The sequence below is a fragment of the Podarcis raffonei genome, chromosome 5 (genome assembly GCF_027172205.1).
Source record: "Podarcis raffonei isolate rPodRaf1 chromosome 5, rPodRaf1.pri, whole genome shotgun sequence".
Lineage (NCBI taxonomy): Eukaryota > Metazoa > Chordata > Lepidosauria > Squamata > Lacertidae > Podarcis > Podarcis raffonei.
Genome location: NC_070606.1, coordinates 17,160,885 through 17,175,180, shown reverse-complemented (window position 1 = coordinate 17,175,180; position 14,296 = coordinate 17,160,885). Strand labels below are relative to the sequence as shown.

The 14,296-nt window shown below is 41.7% G+C and overlaps 1 protein-coding gene across 3 annotated transcripts in view; it reads right to left on the bottom strand.

Annotated features, from left to right (window-relative positions):
* Window positions 1-14,296, bottom strand: part of ADK (adenosine kinase) — a 196,243-nt gene that overhangs the window by 104,019 nt on the left and 77,928 nt on the right. For all 3 annotated transcript variants that reach the window (XM_053388069.1, XM_053388068.1, XM_053388070.1), the window contains exons 5-6: window positions 6,802-6,974; window positions 5,680-5,788 (exon numbers count right to left, since the gene is read on the bottom strand). In XM_053388069.1, coding sequence (XP_053244044.1) covers window positions 5,680-5,788; window positions 6,802-6,974 — 282 coding nt within the window. The remainder of the gene's footprint in view (window positions 1-5,679; window positions 5,789-6,801; window positions 6,975-14,296) is intronic.

Sequence of the window (14,296 nt, the reverse complement as noted above, 5' to 3'; positions counted from 1 at the left end):
AAGATGAGCAGCTTTGGCTGTACGAATCAAGAAATCTGGTGTGGACGCATTTCTCCTTTTTCATATGATTGACACTTAATTAAGTTTGACTAGTAGAAGAGCAACAGTGGCAACTTTCTTCAAAGTTGACTCTCTCATCCCCATTCCCTTCTAGGTGTACAAAGATTTATTTTTTAAATTTACAGTGGTACCTCAGGTTAAGTACTTAATTCGTTCCGGAGGTCCGTTCTTAACCTGAAACTGTTCTTAACCTGAAGCACCACTTTAGCTAATGGGCCTCCTGCTGCTGCCGCGCCGTCAGAGCACAATTTCTGTTCTCATCCTGAAGCAAAGTTCTTAACCTGAAGCACTATTTCTTGGTTAGCGGAGTCTGTAACCTGAAGCGTATGTAAGCTGAGGTACCACTGTACATTAAAATAAGAGTGATAAATCAGATCAGGTTTTTAAAATGCAACTTTAGATTTCTTGCCTTACAGACTTCATTACCCAAGAAAAGTATTCTTACGAAATATGGAAGAACAGTCTGCATCAACATGGATTTATGTATTGAAGTTTCCCTGCCTGGGAGGACTGTTTTCAGTCATCCAGTGTTATGCAGTTAAAGCAGCTCATTACCAATAGATCTGAGTTTCAGCATCTTCCTAATGAAATAAAGACTAGCCTTTTGCCTCTCCCATGTGCATGGAATGCATTTACGTATCTATAGAATTGGGGTGGGCGCTTGATAGATAAAGAAACATTATGCCAAGAAAGATGACACGCTGCGTTCATCTCTGTAGGTATCTGTCAAATGCAAAAGCGTACACAACTATCTTCAGAGTAATAATGATGTTTTATCATTTTAATTATAAACACTTTGAAAAAAAAATCCCCCAAAGTATATGTGTTGGGGTGGTCTAAATTAACTGTAGTTTGATAGCCCAAGGGTAGCAGAAATAGATTGAGCTAGCAAATTTCATAGTAGTTATAGCAGCTGTCTTCTTGCCTCGGGGAATCTGGGTATTTAACAAAGCAGACAGCTTGGCACAGGCATCTGATTAGCAACATGCCAATATGGCTGGACAGAATTTGCAGAGGCTCTATTGTTCCAGTATTTGATTAAACATCTGGAGAATTCTGCTATTATATATTTCCCCCATATATTCACTCACAATAATTTTGCACAGGTTGTCATGTCTTCCTTAATACTAGTAACAGGGCGTGGAGTCGCCCGCGGTGCAGCAGTAAAAATGAATGATGATGCACCGCAAATGAAGTTGTTTAAAAAAAAGCAGAAAGGGCAGAACGTGAGAGTAAGTATGTTTCTAAATCACAGATCCATAAAAGCGTTTAAGAAATAAATTCCAAGACGTTCTACGAACAGAGATGTGAAAGTGAGGGTATATGTTGCAAGAGGAGTTTTATAACAGTTAATACAAAAATAAAGAATTTGTGCAACTGTTTAAAAAAGCTAATAACTGAGCTTCCAAAACATATTTGGCATACTGTCTTTGAAAATCTTACTACTCCTTGGGCAGTTTCTGAACAGCAAACTTTCAACAAAGAATCACACATGCACACTCTCTCTCTCTCCTTGTCTCTCATGCTTTATGCATACACCACAAATTATTGGGGCTTGTCGGCAGAGTTCAAAGCACCAGAGTCTCTGCAAACTGCCTTCTTCATCTAGAAGTACATTCTTTTACTCTATCAAATCCATCTGAGGTAATAGGACTTGATGTTTTATTCAACAGAGCTGAGGAAAATTGTTGCACAATAGGTTAATTCAAAATGGCAGCATAGAAAATGCATCTGTCAGTGGGGATCAAATTACAGGGCAAGCTCCTTGCGATGCTTAGAAAAACAAGCCTGCAGTTTTACGGATTATGTGCACGCATGTGTTTAAAGGGGTGGGAAAGGAGCTAAATATCTGCACTAACCTCCAATTAAAGTCAATCATAAAAACAGCCTATTTAATGAGTGCAGATTTCTTTGGGTAATTATAACGCCAACCAGTTTCCCCCTCTCTTTTAAATCTGTAATTCTGCCTTCTTGTTATTGCTTGCTTTGTCATTAATCGCCTCAGGACCTTGATTTCCTAGCAACAGACTCTGCCACCAAACATTTGGCTCTTGTTCAACATTTTCTTTGTGAAAAATGGCACTGCTGTTGTTGCTGGGCTGCTGCAGCTAGACTGTCTCTGTAAGTGCTCTAATAATGCATTCTTTTATTTTAAAAAATCACACGAGAAAAGGACAAATGCCCGTGCCTCCCTAGATAGCCAGCAAAAGCAAGTTTACCGGCAATTTAAAGTTTGCAGCAGCCGCAGGAAAATAATCTGATAATTTCTCATGAATACTATGATAGCACTTAAATATAAAAAAGGTCCACTGTCTGCCGCATGTTGAGGAAAATGAGGAGCAACACCTGCCAAATGCTATGTATCAGATTTCTTTTCCACCCAAGGGGACAAAGTGGCTGGCTTGGGTCCAGTGGGGCTTTTCTGCCTCTTCCTTCCCACTGCAGTCTCAGGCACCCCCCTCCCCACCAAAGAGCAGCTCCCAAGAGGGAGGTCCCTTCAGAACATCATGGACTGTGGCTCACACAAGGTGCTCCCCACAAGTCCCCTCCAATTCTCTTCTCCCATTAACAACTCCATGCTATTTCCAACACAACTCAGAAGCCCCCGCCCCACAATGATCACTCCCCACATTAAATGGGGGGTGCCTTTGCGTGGTCGCGCGCAGCCCCCTGGACCCTATACGGCACCATTAACACAGGCTTGGCTTTGCCTTCCCCAGGTGGAATACCTGGAGGTCTCCGCCTACCTCAGCCAGTTACCCAATCCCGGCCTGGGGAGGTGTTGCCAAGGTGATCAGCCCAGGTAGGGGGAGGGATTACCTGCCCACACAACATGGGGAGGATCTACCAAGGTCTACCCACATCTGATCTACCAAGGTCTACCCACATCTGAAACATAATAAAGTTGTGGCCAATTTTAATCCCATAGTACGTTGTCTTGAGTCGTTATTCCACATGGGGGCCGCCCAGGGTTTGGGGGACTCGCGTCCACGCAAAGATTTTTCAGGAGGTGAAAGGGGCTGCGATGGGAAGGATGATACAGGAAAGATCTGTTGTGTACTACAATACAAGTGTTTATGTGGGACCCAATTCCAGCCATACCTGGTCCACCCCGCTGTGCCACAGACTTCTGTTTAACAGGGGGCTGTACAGGGCTGCAGGGAGAAAGGTTAGCACGTATGGAGGTGCAGTAAGATTCTGTAGGTACCCCTGCAGCTGGTTCCTGAAGAACAGTTATGCCTACCATTCCTCTCCCCCTCCCACCCATTCTTCTTCTTCATTTCAAAACTTTCTAAGTCTTCTTACAGTTTTTAGCTCATTGCATTCAGTCCCAAGCGTGCCATTCAGAGCAGACCAAGATACAGTAATTTTGAAATGAGAAAACAGGCCGGCGGGAGGGGGAAGAGCATAAATTAAAAATGAACAGGCTACTGTGGAAATATATATTCTGAAAAGATGTCTCGAGCATATGGCAGAAGCGGTTGATGTTCTGTGCTGCGTATGATCTTTGCAGGATAAGCATTTGCTTTACAATTATTGATGGAGCTTTGGCCATATGCAAGAATCAACAACCAACACCATGGAAAATCCAGAGCGCTGCACAATAACAGGCTGCAGGAGACATTAACACTAACTGGAGGAAATAACTTCTTTTTTAAAATGAATTTGTTTCTCCCGGATAATCCATTTTCTACACTTCTCACCAGCTGTTCCCACATGGCTCAGGTAACAGGATGGCAGCAGCTGTCATACAGAATCCATATATTATACGCACATTACGTTCTTTAATCTGCCATAGCTGCCTCCTATACTTGTTAATTGTGATCAGCATTAACAACATCACAGCAAGGGAAACACAAATCTGCAATTTATAGCACACCAGAATGCAAGTCTACATAAATATGTGAATTGGGTTTCCGTCTATCTTGGGCGAGAGTAAAATATCCGTAGAATGAATTCTGAGCATTTCCTCCTCGGCTTCACTAGAACAGTGTTTCCAACATGTGGGTCACGACTTCAATTGGGTTGCAAAGCCTGTGCAAGAGGGTCATGGCTTTGAAAGTTAACTCCAAACAATTATTGCTCTTAATCCTTAGTTGGTATGATAAATACCTTTAACAGCTTTTTGTTTTGCTGGCATATTGTAATGCTGTGTAGACAATTGTAACCAAGTGTCAGAAAGGCTAGAGTCTTATATTTTTGGCAGTGAGCTTATTCAAATTTTGGCTTCATGTTACCAACTCAGTTATTATTGAGTACCCTGAGCCTGCTGATGAAGCACTATCTGTGCTGCTATTTGGTAGCGCCTATATTTGCATGCTAGGTTTTTCACTACTGACTTGTATGATTTTATTCTGTGAACTGTCCTGAGACTTTCAGGTATAGGGTGGTATATAAATTGTAATAATAATAATAATAATAATAATAATAATAATAATGACAAAATACTGCAGCAGGCTATATACCTCAGTAATGATCTGTGGCTATGTGTGACAACCATCAAACGCCACATTGACCTACTTGTTTAGCTATCCCACTGATCATAGAATCATAGAGTTGGAATAGACCACAAGGGCCATCGAGTCCAACCCCCTGCCAAGCAGGAAACACCATCAGAGCACTCCCGACATATGGTTGTCAAGCCTCCGCTTAAAGACCTCCAAAGGAGGAGACTCCACCACACTCCTTGGCAGCAAATTCCACTGTCGAACAGCTCTTACTGTCAGGAAGTTCTTCCTAATGTTTAGGTGGAATCTTCTTTCTTGTAGTTTGGATCCATTGCTCCGTGTCCGCTTCTCTGGAGCAGCAGAAAACAACCTTTCTCCCTCCTCTATATGACATCCTTTTATACATTTGAACATGGCTATCATATCACCCCTTAACCTCCTCTTCTCCAGGCTAAACATGCCCGGCTCCCTTAGCCATTCCTCATAAGGCATCGTTTCCAGGCCTTTGACCATTTTGGTTGCCCTCCTCTGGACACGTTCCAGTTTGATATTTGCCCAAATGGACTTTATTGTGAATAAAGCTATTAAAAATATTATAGCTAATAATACAGCTTTTATAAGTGTATGTTTTAAAGTAAATTTTTAATGGCTTATGAAGTAATAACCTGTGATCAGGTGACAGCTATTCTTACATTCCCATTAAGAAAACAACAACCCTGAATAAGTTTGTAAGTAATATAAATATGAATTCCACATTAATGGAAGCATTAAGTAATTTTTTGCTTTCTGATCATTGTCCAAAATTCCTGTGACAATACTAAATAAATTTGGACTTGTGTGTTGCAATACCAAAAAGGTTGAGAACCACAGTGCTAGAAGATGGCAGGTATTGGCACCCCTGCAGATTTCAAGAAACTGCTCAAAAGTAAGGCATACATAAAAATGTAAATGCGATGTACAGTTAGGAGTTCAAATGCTGAATTTGATTCAAAATAGCTTCCTGAGTTCTACTTAAGTGAATTAAAGTAAGTCAACATTCATGTCAATTAATCAAGACCCAGTGCAACGGAAGAGTCACTTTTAGCACCCACAAAATATATCCTGTACTCGATGCAACTGGTTTGTAAATGGTCAAAGTGTTGAACGCAGGTGCAAAATTAAGCAAACCTACCGCAATATAATAAACTTGAGCTTTTTCCACCAAGTTCCAGTTCTTTTCTATGTCAAGATGCTTTTCCTTTTTATAACAGTTGGCAGCAGCCAGGTTAGCAACAAGAGACCTAAAATGACAAAAAGAAGTCAACATGATCAGATGGAACAACTGATCCACAATCTCTTCATTCCTTTCGCTCCTGCAAACTAATAATAATACTTAGAATTTACTTAGCAAGCTGCTTCAGATACCGTTCCTTCTTGCAACCCTTACAACAACCTGTGATGTAGGTCAGTTTTATTTCCATATTGTTGATGGGAGGGGGCACTGGAGCTGAGAGGCTGCTCTGACTAAGGCCACCAGTTCAGTTTATGTGCAGGAGAGGGAAGAGGTTCAAACTGGGGACTTGTGGATTTGTACCTCAGTCTCCTAGCCACTTATGCCAGCTTTCCGAAAACCACCTACAGATATGGGAGTGGAAGTTTCAAGAGAACTTTCTAGTAATGCTAATTGGGAAGAAGCAGGGAAGCAAGGTGCTGCTTTTGATGCTGATGCTATTGGTTGATTAAAAGGTAAAGGGACCCATGACCATTAGGTCCAGTCGTGACCAACTCTGGGGTTGCGGTGCTCATCTCGCTTTATTGGCTGAGGGAGCCAGCGTACAGCTTCCGGGTCATGTGGCCAGCATGACTAAGCCGCTTCTGGCGAACCAGAGCAGTGCACGGAAACGCCTTTTACCTTCCCGCCGGAGCGGTACCTATTTATCTACTTGCACTGCGTGCTTTCGAACTGCTAGGTTGGCAGGAGCAGGGACCGAGCAACGGGAGCTCACTCCGTCACGGGGATTCGAACCGCCGACCTTCTGATGGGCAAGTCCTAGGCTCTGTGGTTTAACCCACAGCGCCACCCGCGTCAATCACGTTGGTTGATTACACAGAGGCAAATTTGTAAAGATGGGGAAGAGTAGCAAGAAGAAGAGATTGTCAACAGCACAAATGGAAAGGAGAAGGGACTTGAAGTCACAAACATCTCAGTTTGGCTTGCAAATGCAGCTGCAGACATCTGCCATATTCCATGTCAAAATAGGAATTTTGACCTGGAATATGGCAGAGGTTTTTGTATCCCAAGGAGATATATGACCTGTTGTCACTTGTGATGCAGGCAGCACAGGTTCCAGTTGGCTCTTCGCTCTGCTCATAATAATGGGCATCCACATGAGCTTCTTCCGCTTTCTTCTTCAAAATTGCACCAAACTTATCCGTTCCGATGCACCCAAAAAACGTTGCAGCTTTATAAGGGCTCTGGATCATCCACTGCAGTCAGAGACAAAGAAGGAAAAACCAATTCACTTCAATTGCTTGGAATCAAATTGTTGTTGTTATATGTAAAATGAGAATCCAATAATACCTTTGAATTCCTTCAAATCCAGATGGACTTTAAATCTTTTAAGTTCAACCTGCCTCAGCCTGGGACCCTCCTGATATTGCTGGACTCCAGCTCCCATCAGTCCAGTTGTAGTCCAATTTAAGGCTAACTTAAAACTGCAATTCTAACCACACTTACCTGGGAGGAAGCCCAGCTGAATGTAACAAAACTTATTTCTGAGTATGCATGGTGAAGATTGTAGCTTTAGTCTATCAAAGTTTTGAGGGTTCAATTTATTTTATTTTATTACAATAAAGCGGTATGAAATAAGAGTAAAATAGACATACTGATGTAGCTTAGGAAAATACAAATAAAATATTACCGATTATATGCAAAACAATAGATCTTTAGCAAACATACATTTTTGGACTTATACTCTAAAAATGCAAAACCAGCAGTTCAGCTAAACTGCTAAACAAAACTGCAAAACAATCCAAGACCACCCCCAGATACATCATACATGCATCACAGAAAAAGCGGTCTACAACAGAAATCTGAGTGCGTTGTTTATCACCTGTCTGGCAGATTACCTCTTAATGGTCACTTGATTGGATTACATGGGGAGCCTGGCCAGTCTTTTGTAATGATAAATACATAGTTCCTGAGCCAGGTCACAGGCTCACCCTATTCATACACAGACATACCCTTAAGACAGGATTTGTGAATGAAAAGACAATGGGGAGGCTTTTCCATTTTCCTTTGACCTTGCAGAGAAATATTTGAGGTCAATTTGGGAGGGACAAAATGGTTTCAGGACTTTTTCTGTGGTGTTTCAGACATGTGGTTTATATATACAGTGATGAACATTTATCTCTCTCTCTCTCTCTCTCTCTCACACACACACACACACACATATACACACACACACCTTAAAATTCTTATAACACTGACAAAATGGATATTATTATTCTTTTTTTATTGGAGAATTCTTCAGCTTTATTAGATTTTAAGCCATGAGTAGACAGTATTTCCCTTTTACATTAGCAGTTAAATCCTTCAACCAAAAACCTTCAACATTCCTGTTTGGACAAGTTTGGATGCTTAGAAAGTAGAGGTAATTTTGATCTGTTTTAGTATTTGAACTTTTGTTTTAAAGTATTGTTGTGAATTCCCCCCTTGATTTTATTGTTTTATCTTTTTGTAAAACACTTTGAAGGGTTTGTTTTTTTAAAAAAAAGTGTATAAATTTTATAAAATAATAAATAATATATCTTATAAACCAACCAACCAACCAACCAACCAACCAACCAACCAACCAACCACACAATGGTTTGCTCAGTGCTGTCCTAAGAAAATCCATGCAGGCCTCCTCCATGTTAAAACCAATTCTTATCCACTCCATTTCTGCTCTTGTGTCATCACCAGAGATGGTTAGGCCCCACAAATGCTACAGATTATTTTAACAAGTCAAAAAGGTCCACTGGATTCACCTGAAGGAGTGGCATTCTGGCCCTAGGTGGGACTAACTTTGGAAAGAAAAAGGAACTGAAGGTATGGTGTGGGCAATGGATCATCCTGAACTTTTAGGCGTTCCAGCCACACAACAGGGTGTGGCCCTTGGTCCAGGAAGCAGTATTGAGACACACCCTTCAGATGAGTCCAGTGAATAGAAGATACTCCTGTGCTGGACTCAGGTGGGATGTTCACAAGTTGATCTGCTGATCAACAGCTGGATGCCTAAGATGGATGGAGCACACTGTGAAGTGCTCCCCATCCAAAAGTCACTTTGGCTGAAGCACCAAGGACCAAATGCTCTGTATCACCTTTCGTAAATGGCCTTGGCCCTGCATACGTGAAGGAGCGTCTTCACTCCCATCATTCAGCCTTGACACTGAGATCAAAATGGCTGCTCATGCTGAAAATTGCTACCTTTCTAAACATGCTTTTGTTTGGAATTCATGTAGCTTCAAATACTTCTTCCCCCCCCCCCCATCCTGGCCTTTCCTGACCATCAAGGTTAGGTTTTTTGTTTTAAGTTCTGTGACTTTGTACCTCTTCTGATGTATTTCACTGTTTACATTTTATGATATATTAAATGATTTTATAACATGCTCTTGTGTTTCATTATTTAATTTGTCATGCTTTTATTGATATTGTATACTACTTAGACACTGTTTAACATCAAGCTGTCTAGAAATTTTGTAAATAAAATAAATAAAATCCATGTTCTGAATATTAGTAGTGATTAGGTATTAAGAGATTAGGAATGAATAACAATAGATCTTAGTATGTATTTCATAGTACTATAAATACATGCTTTAAAGTTTCAGAGCATCTTACATTGTAGGTTCTAATCAGTTCTGCTGCTTCATACACACACGATCAAGTCTGTTTCTCCATCCCAGCTATAAGCTGTTCATTCAAATTTCATGCATATCAACATCTGAATAGCGACTAAAGACTACGGTTGGAGATCTCTCTTATCTGTTGGGTAAAATTTCAAACGCTAAACATATGCCTATCAGCTTATATCTACAACAGTATCTAAAACAGGTGATAAAGGTTAAGTGAAAGTTTATTGACAATGATGAACTCTGACAGCCTCTATTCAATTACTTTTTCCTTCAAGGTGTCTGTGATCAAAGCAAGAAAGTCGTCCCCCCCCGAATCACAAGCTGTTTGTTCGGATTGAAACATCTGGTCAATATTCCCTAATGCTGCAATTTTCATGCGGTGTTAGCAATAGGGTAAGTTTCCTCTCCTTTAAGTCCCATAAGTGAGACACATATGGCTGATCATTTGATCCAGAAAAGATTCAGTTCACAGCACCATGTACAACTCTCTCTGCACTTTATGGTATTTTAAGGCTGCTCTGTCATTGCACTCCATCAAAACTGCAGTCTGTTACAGGCTTCTGCTATAAAAGCCTGCAAACATGACAGAGCTTAACAGCATTTGACTATGGGAGACAGAAAGCATGTAAGGCGAGGCTGTCTTTAAAATGGCAGATCTTCAACTCCTGCTAAGCATTCCCAAAGCGTGGCAAACCAGTAAACAATATAAAGACCCAGTAATATCTGTTTAAAAAGTCATTCATTATTGTCATTCTAACATTTTCCATTCTGTATGTCTGAACTAATAGAGCATCTTCTTTTGCCTACCTAAGCCATTATACGATTCATAAACATTGGCATTTAACATCATTTACATTTAATTTAGAAAGGTCTTACTAACCAATTACTATTTTGCATGTTAATGGCACTTCACCCTCCCTCCAAACAGTGAATGCAATAGGGCTAATTCCCAAGGAAATTTACACACTGCAACCTCAGTGTTTGAGGCAATCTTACAGAAAATTTTGCAATCCAGAACAATTTTTACTGAATTGCCTGCCTACATGTAGATATGTCCATCATTTATGGCTTAGAAAAGTAAGTAAAATATCAAAACATCCTAGGGGCACTTCTTATCTGCCACAGGAAGCAAGGTAAGAGTACTTCAGCTCTCAGTGATTTTTGCATCTATATATCATTTATTAGTAGAAGTCAGTGGTGGATGTTTAAGTATCAGTGGAGATATTCCATATAGAAATAGATGTTTGATCCTTGTGATCTAATAGCAGCAGAAGGTAAGTCCTCAAAGCTTCTTGCAAAAGTTAGTTGAAACTTTACAAACTGAAATTTTGCCTGTCACGTTTCAATCTTTACTTTGTGTTTTACTGTCGTTAGCTGCCTTGAATGCCAACTGGTGGAAAGGTGGGATAAAAAATTAATGTACAAAAAGTGACATCAGAGATGTCGACGATTTCTGTCACAATATCAATCTACCGTATTTTTCGTCCTATAGGACGCACTTTTTCCCCTCCAAAAATGAAGGGGAAATGTGTGTGCATCCTATGGGGAGAATGCAGGCTTCAGGAAGCTATCTGCAAGCCTTGGGAGCCCGGCGGGAGTCCCCGCCGGGCTCCCAAGGCTTGCGGACAGCAGCCTGCAGCCCGAAACCGCGGGAGTTCCCGCCTGGGCTCCCTAGGCTTGCGGATAGCAGCCTGTTCTGGGGGCTGGGGTCGAGGGAAGCTCGGGCTGCCTTTTTTCCTTTATTCCCCCCCCCCAAAAAAAACCTAGGTGCGCCCTATGGGCCGGTGCGCCCTATAGGGCGAAAAATACGGTAATTGAAAAACTACAGCTTCACCCATGGTGGAATAAGCCAAATATATATATAATATAGTTCTGCAACCTGATAGGCTCCAATATATAGCCAGCTCCAGGGGGCATGGGTGCTTGGGCACCCACAATAATATAACTGTGGGGGCTGGGCACCCACAAAGTCAATCAGCCACGCCAGAGAGGGGCAGCCAGCCAGCCTCTGTGGTGCTGCCTCCAAGAGAGAAGCTGTTCGGCTCCACTCACTGCAGCCAGCCAATGAGACACCCTTTTCCAGGAGTGGGAGCCTCGGGTGTGGATAGACTCTGCCTCCACGTCCAAGGCCTCCCCCCCCCCGGAAACGGTGCCTCGCTGGCTGCAGAGAGTTGGAGGAAGAGAAGCTGCTGCTACCTCCAGGCAGACATATGACTTCACACGAACACAGCTGTATGTAGTGCGTGTGATGCTGCACATCTGCGTGGAGGCAATGGGCACCCACAGTCCTGAGGCCGAGATGGCACCCCTGCTCCACTACAGATGCACGGATGCCTGCCAGTCCAATTTGGACCATTCATGCAATGTGCCACACATGCATGCTGTGAGTAACAAGTTTCCGGAGTTGCTAGAGCCCTTCCCCAGTTCCAACAACTTCAAATACAGGAATATGCACGGTACAAAACAGCTTTCAAAAAGTGAAGGCTCTTCAGCAAACATTCAGATTTTTTTAAAAAAGGGCGGGGGGAGGCAATCCTAGGTCCCTCCAGATCTAGTCATCTATAGCACAAGGACCAGATTTCCCCATAATAGCGATTCTTAAGAAGTCATTTATACAATGCAAATAACAAGGAAATTTTAAAAGCCTCTACCAGAACCATGAGACTCATCTCCTTCTGTACTCTAACACAGGTGTAACTCAGCACATTCATCCTGAACAGACAACAGGCAAACAACATGGAGCATATTCAAGATAAGGTAAAGGTAAAGGGACCCCTGACCATTAGGCCCAGTCATGACCGACTCAGGGGTTGTGGCGCTCATCTCGCTTTATTGGCTGAGGGAGCCGGTGTTTGTCCACAGACAGCTTCCGGGTCATGTGGCCAGCATGACTAAGCTGCTTCTGGCGAACCAGAGCAGCGCACGGAAACACCGTTTACCTTCCCGCCAGAGCGGTACCTATTAATCTACTTGCACTTTGACATGCTTTCAAACTGCTAGGTTGGCAGGAGCAGGGACCGAGCAACGGGAGTTCACCCCGTTGCGGGGATTCAAACCGCAAGCCCTAGGCTCTGTGATTTAACCCACAGCGCCACCCGCATCCCAATTCAAGATACTCACTATCTAATAATGCTTTTCCTTGCTTTTTAACTTACAAACAGCTACAGAGGAATGGGAGGGCATCTGTATCAACACATTGAATGTATAAGTACAGGTGGCTGTATCAAAAAGCTTGTCCTGTAAGTGTCCTAATAGTTGTTTCAATTTCACATAGGCTGTAAAAAGGCTCAGCTTCTAGTATGCTAAAGCTACATGGAACAATGGCTTGCCCATTATGATGTGGTGCAAGATGGATTGCTTTAACACATCTGCATCATCAGAGCCACTGTGACATCAGCAGATACATCTGCCAAAATTCCGTGGACATTGATCACAACTGTTGTGCTGATCCTAGCTAGTATTTTTACAGTTTCATCCAGAGAAGAATACCATCAATAAAAGACGCAATTAATGCAAAATCTGCATTCAAAGTCATTATTAGAAAAATGCAATAACATACTGAACTTTAAAGTTAAGCAGCTCATCAAGAAACGCTGTCACTGTTTAGAAATTTCATTGTTTCTCCAGTAGTTAAAAGAGAAACAATACACTATGTAATTTCTTTGCTAACTACTCTACTAATATGTTAATGATATCATTACATGATTTCACAAGTACAACATGTAATTTCATTTATTTATTCTCCATAGAGGCAGTGGGAAGGTGCAGATTAAGAGGCTGTCAAAATGGTAAAGTGACAGCTCATGCAAATTTATTTTTGCAATATAGCATGTAAGGAATGCAAATGCTAGTTAAAACAAAGTAGCTTCAGGCACTCAAGGTGTGCTTCAGGCATTGCATAAATGGATGAAAAATGCTAACAAATTAGAATGTCAAAAGCAAAGTGGGGAGGGGGAGGAAATTGAGGGTTCTATTTAAATGGCATTAAAACGATAACCTGACGGTAAATCAAGGCAAATATAAACACACGTGGGGTACTTTACCATCCCCAAACACTGTCGGAATTACCTGAGCTGGCACAGAACCAGGACAAGGAACAACTATAATGAATTTGGATTTGAGTGAAAAATTAACTGCAATGAATAAAGGTGAGGATTGCTAGTCAAGTTATTGTGTGTAAGCAATCTCAATTCTCTGTGTTAGCAACTTTCATCTTTGCCTCCTCGTTTTGTTCTGGGCCACTTTCATAATGTGCTTGTTCCCTATCAGCTGAAAGCTTTGCAAAATAATCACTTTGGGACATGATGCATATCAAGATACAGATGCACATTTGAAATATGCTAAATGGAGGGGGGGAGCTGCTGGGTGGGGCAATTAGGAGTGTAGAAAGGGAAAGATTAAGAACCTGTTTCCCCTGTCACTTCTCAGTTCTTATCTGCCTCTCAAAGCAGCTTTCATGCTTAAAAAAGCGGTGCTTCTATGTAGCTGCATGCAACATAGTTTCTGCCTTAGTATTCAGGCAGCAACAATAAATTGTGTGTGTGTCCCCCGAACTTGAAAACTTGACATATTTTTGTGACTTTGGGGTTCATTCTAATGAAGGTCTTATTCATCTGTAAATGTGGCCGTTTTTTCTTACAGACCACCACAACTACTTTTGCTTTTTATGTGCCTTGGAGAATACAGAATCTAGCTGTTCAGCTTGGAGTCTACAACCATAAGGAGATAATCTACCCCTTGAAGATGTACAGCAGTCTGAGGGTTACATCCCATCCAAACCTTAGGTAATCCCTCAAACTATTTAGCTTCCATTGGCTCTTTCACCTAGTGCATAATCCATAATCAAACCCTGGCTTTGCTAGAATAAAGACTGCCCAGGAACCACTGTGTTTCATTTAAGGTTAAGGACAGATCTG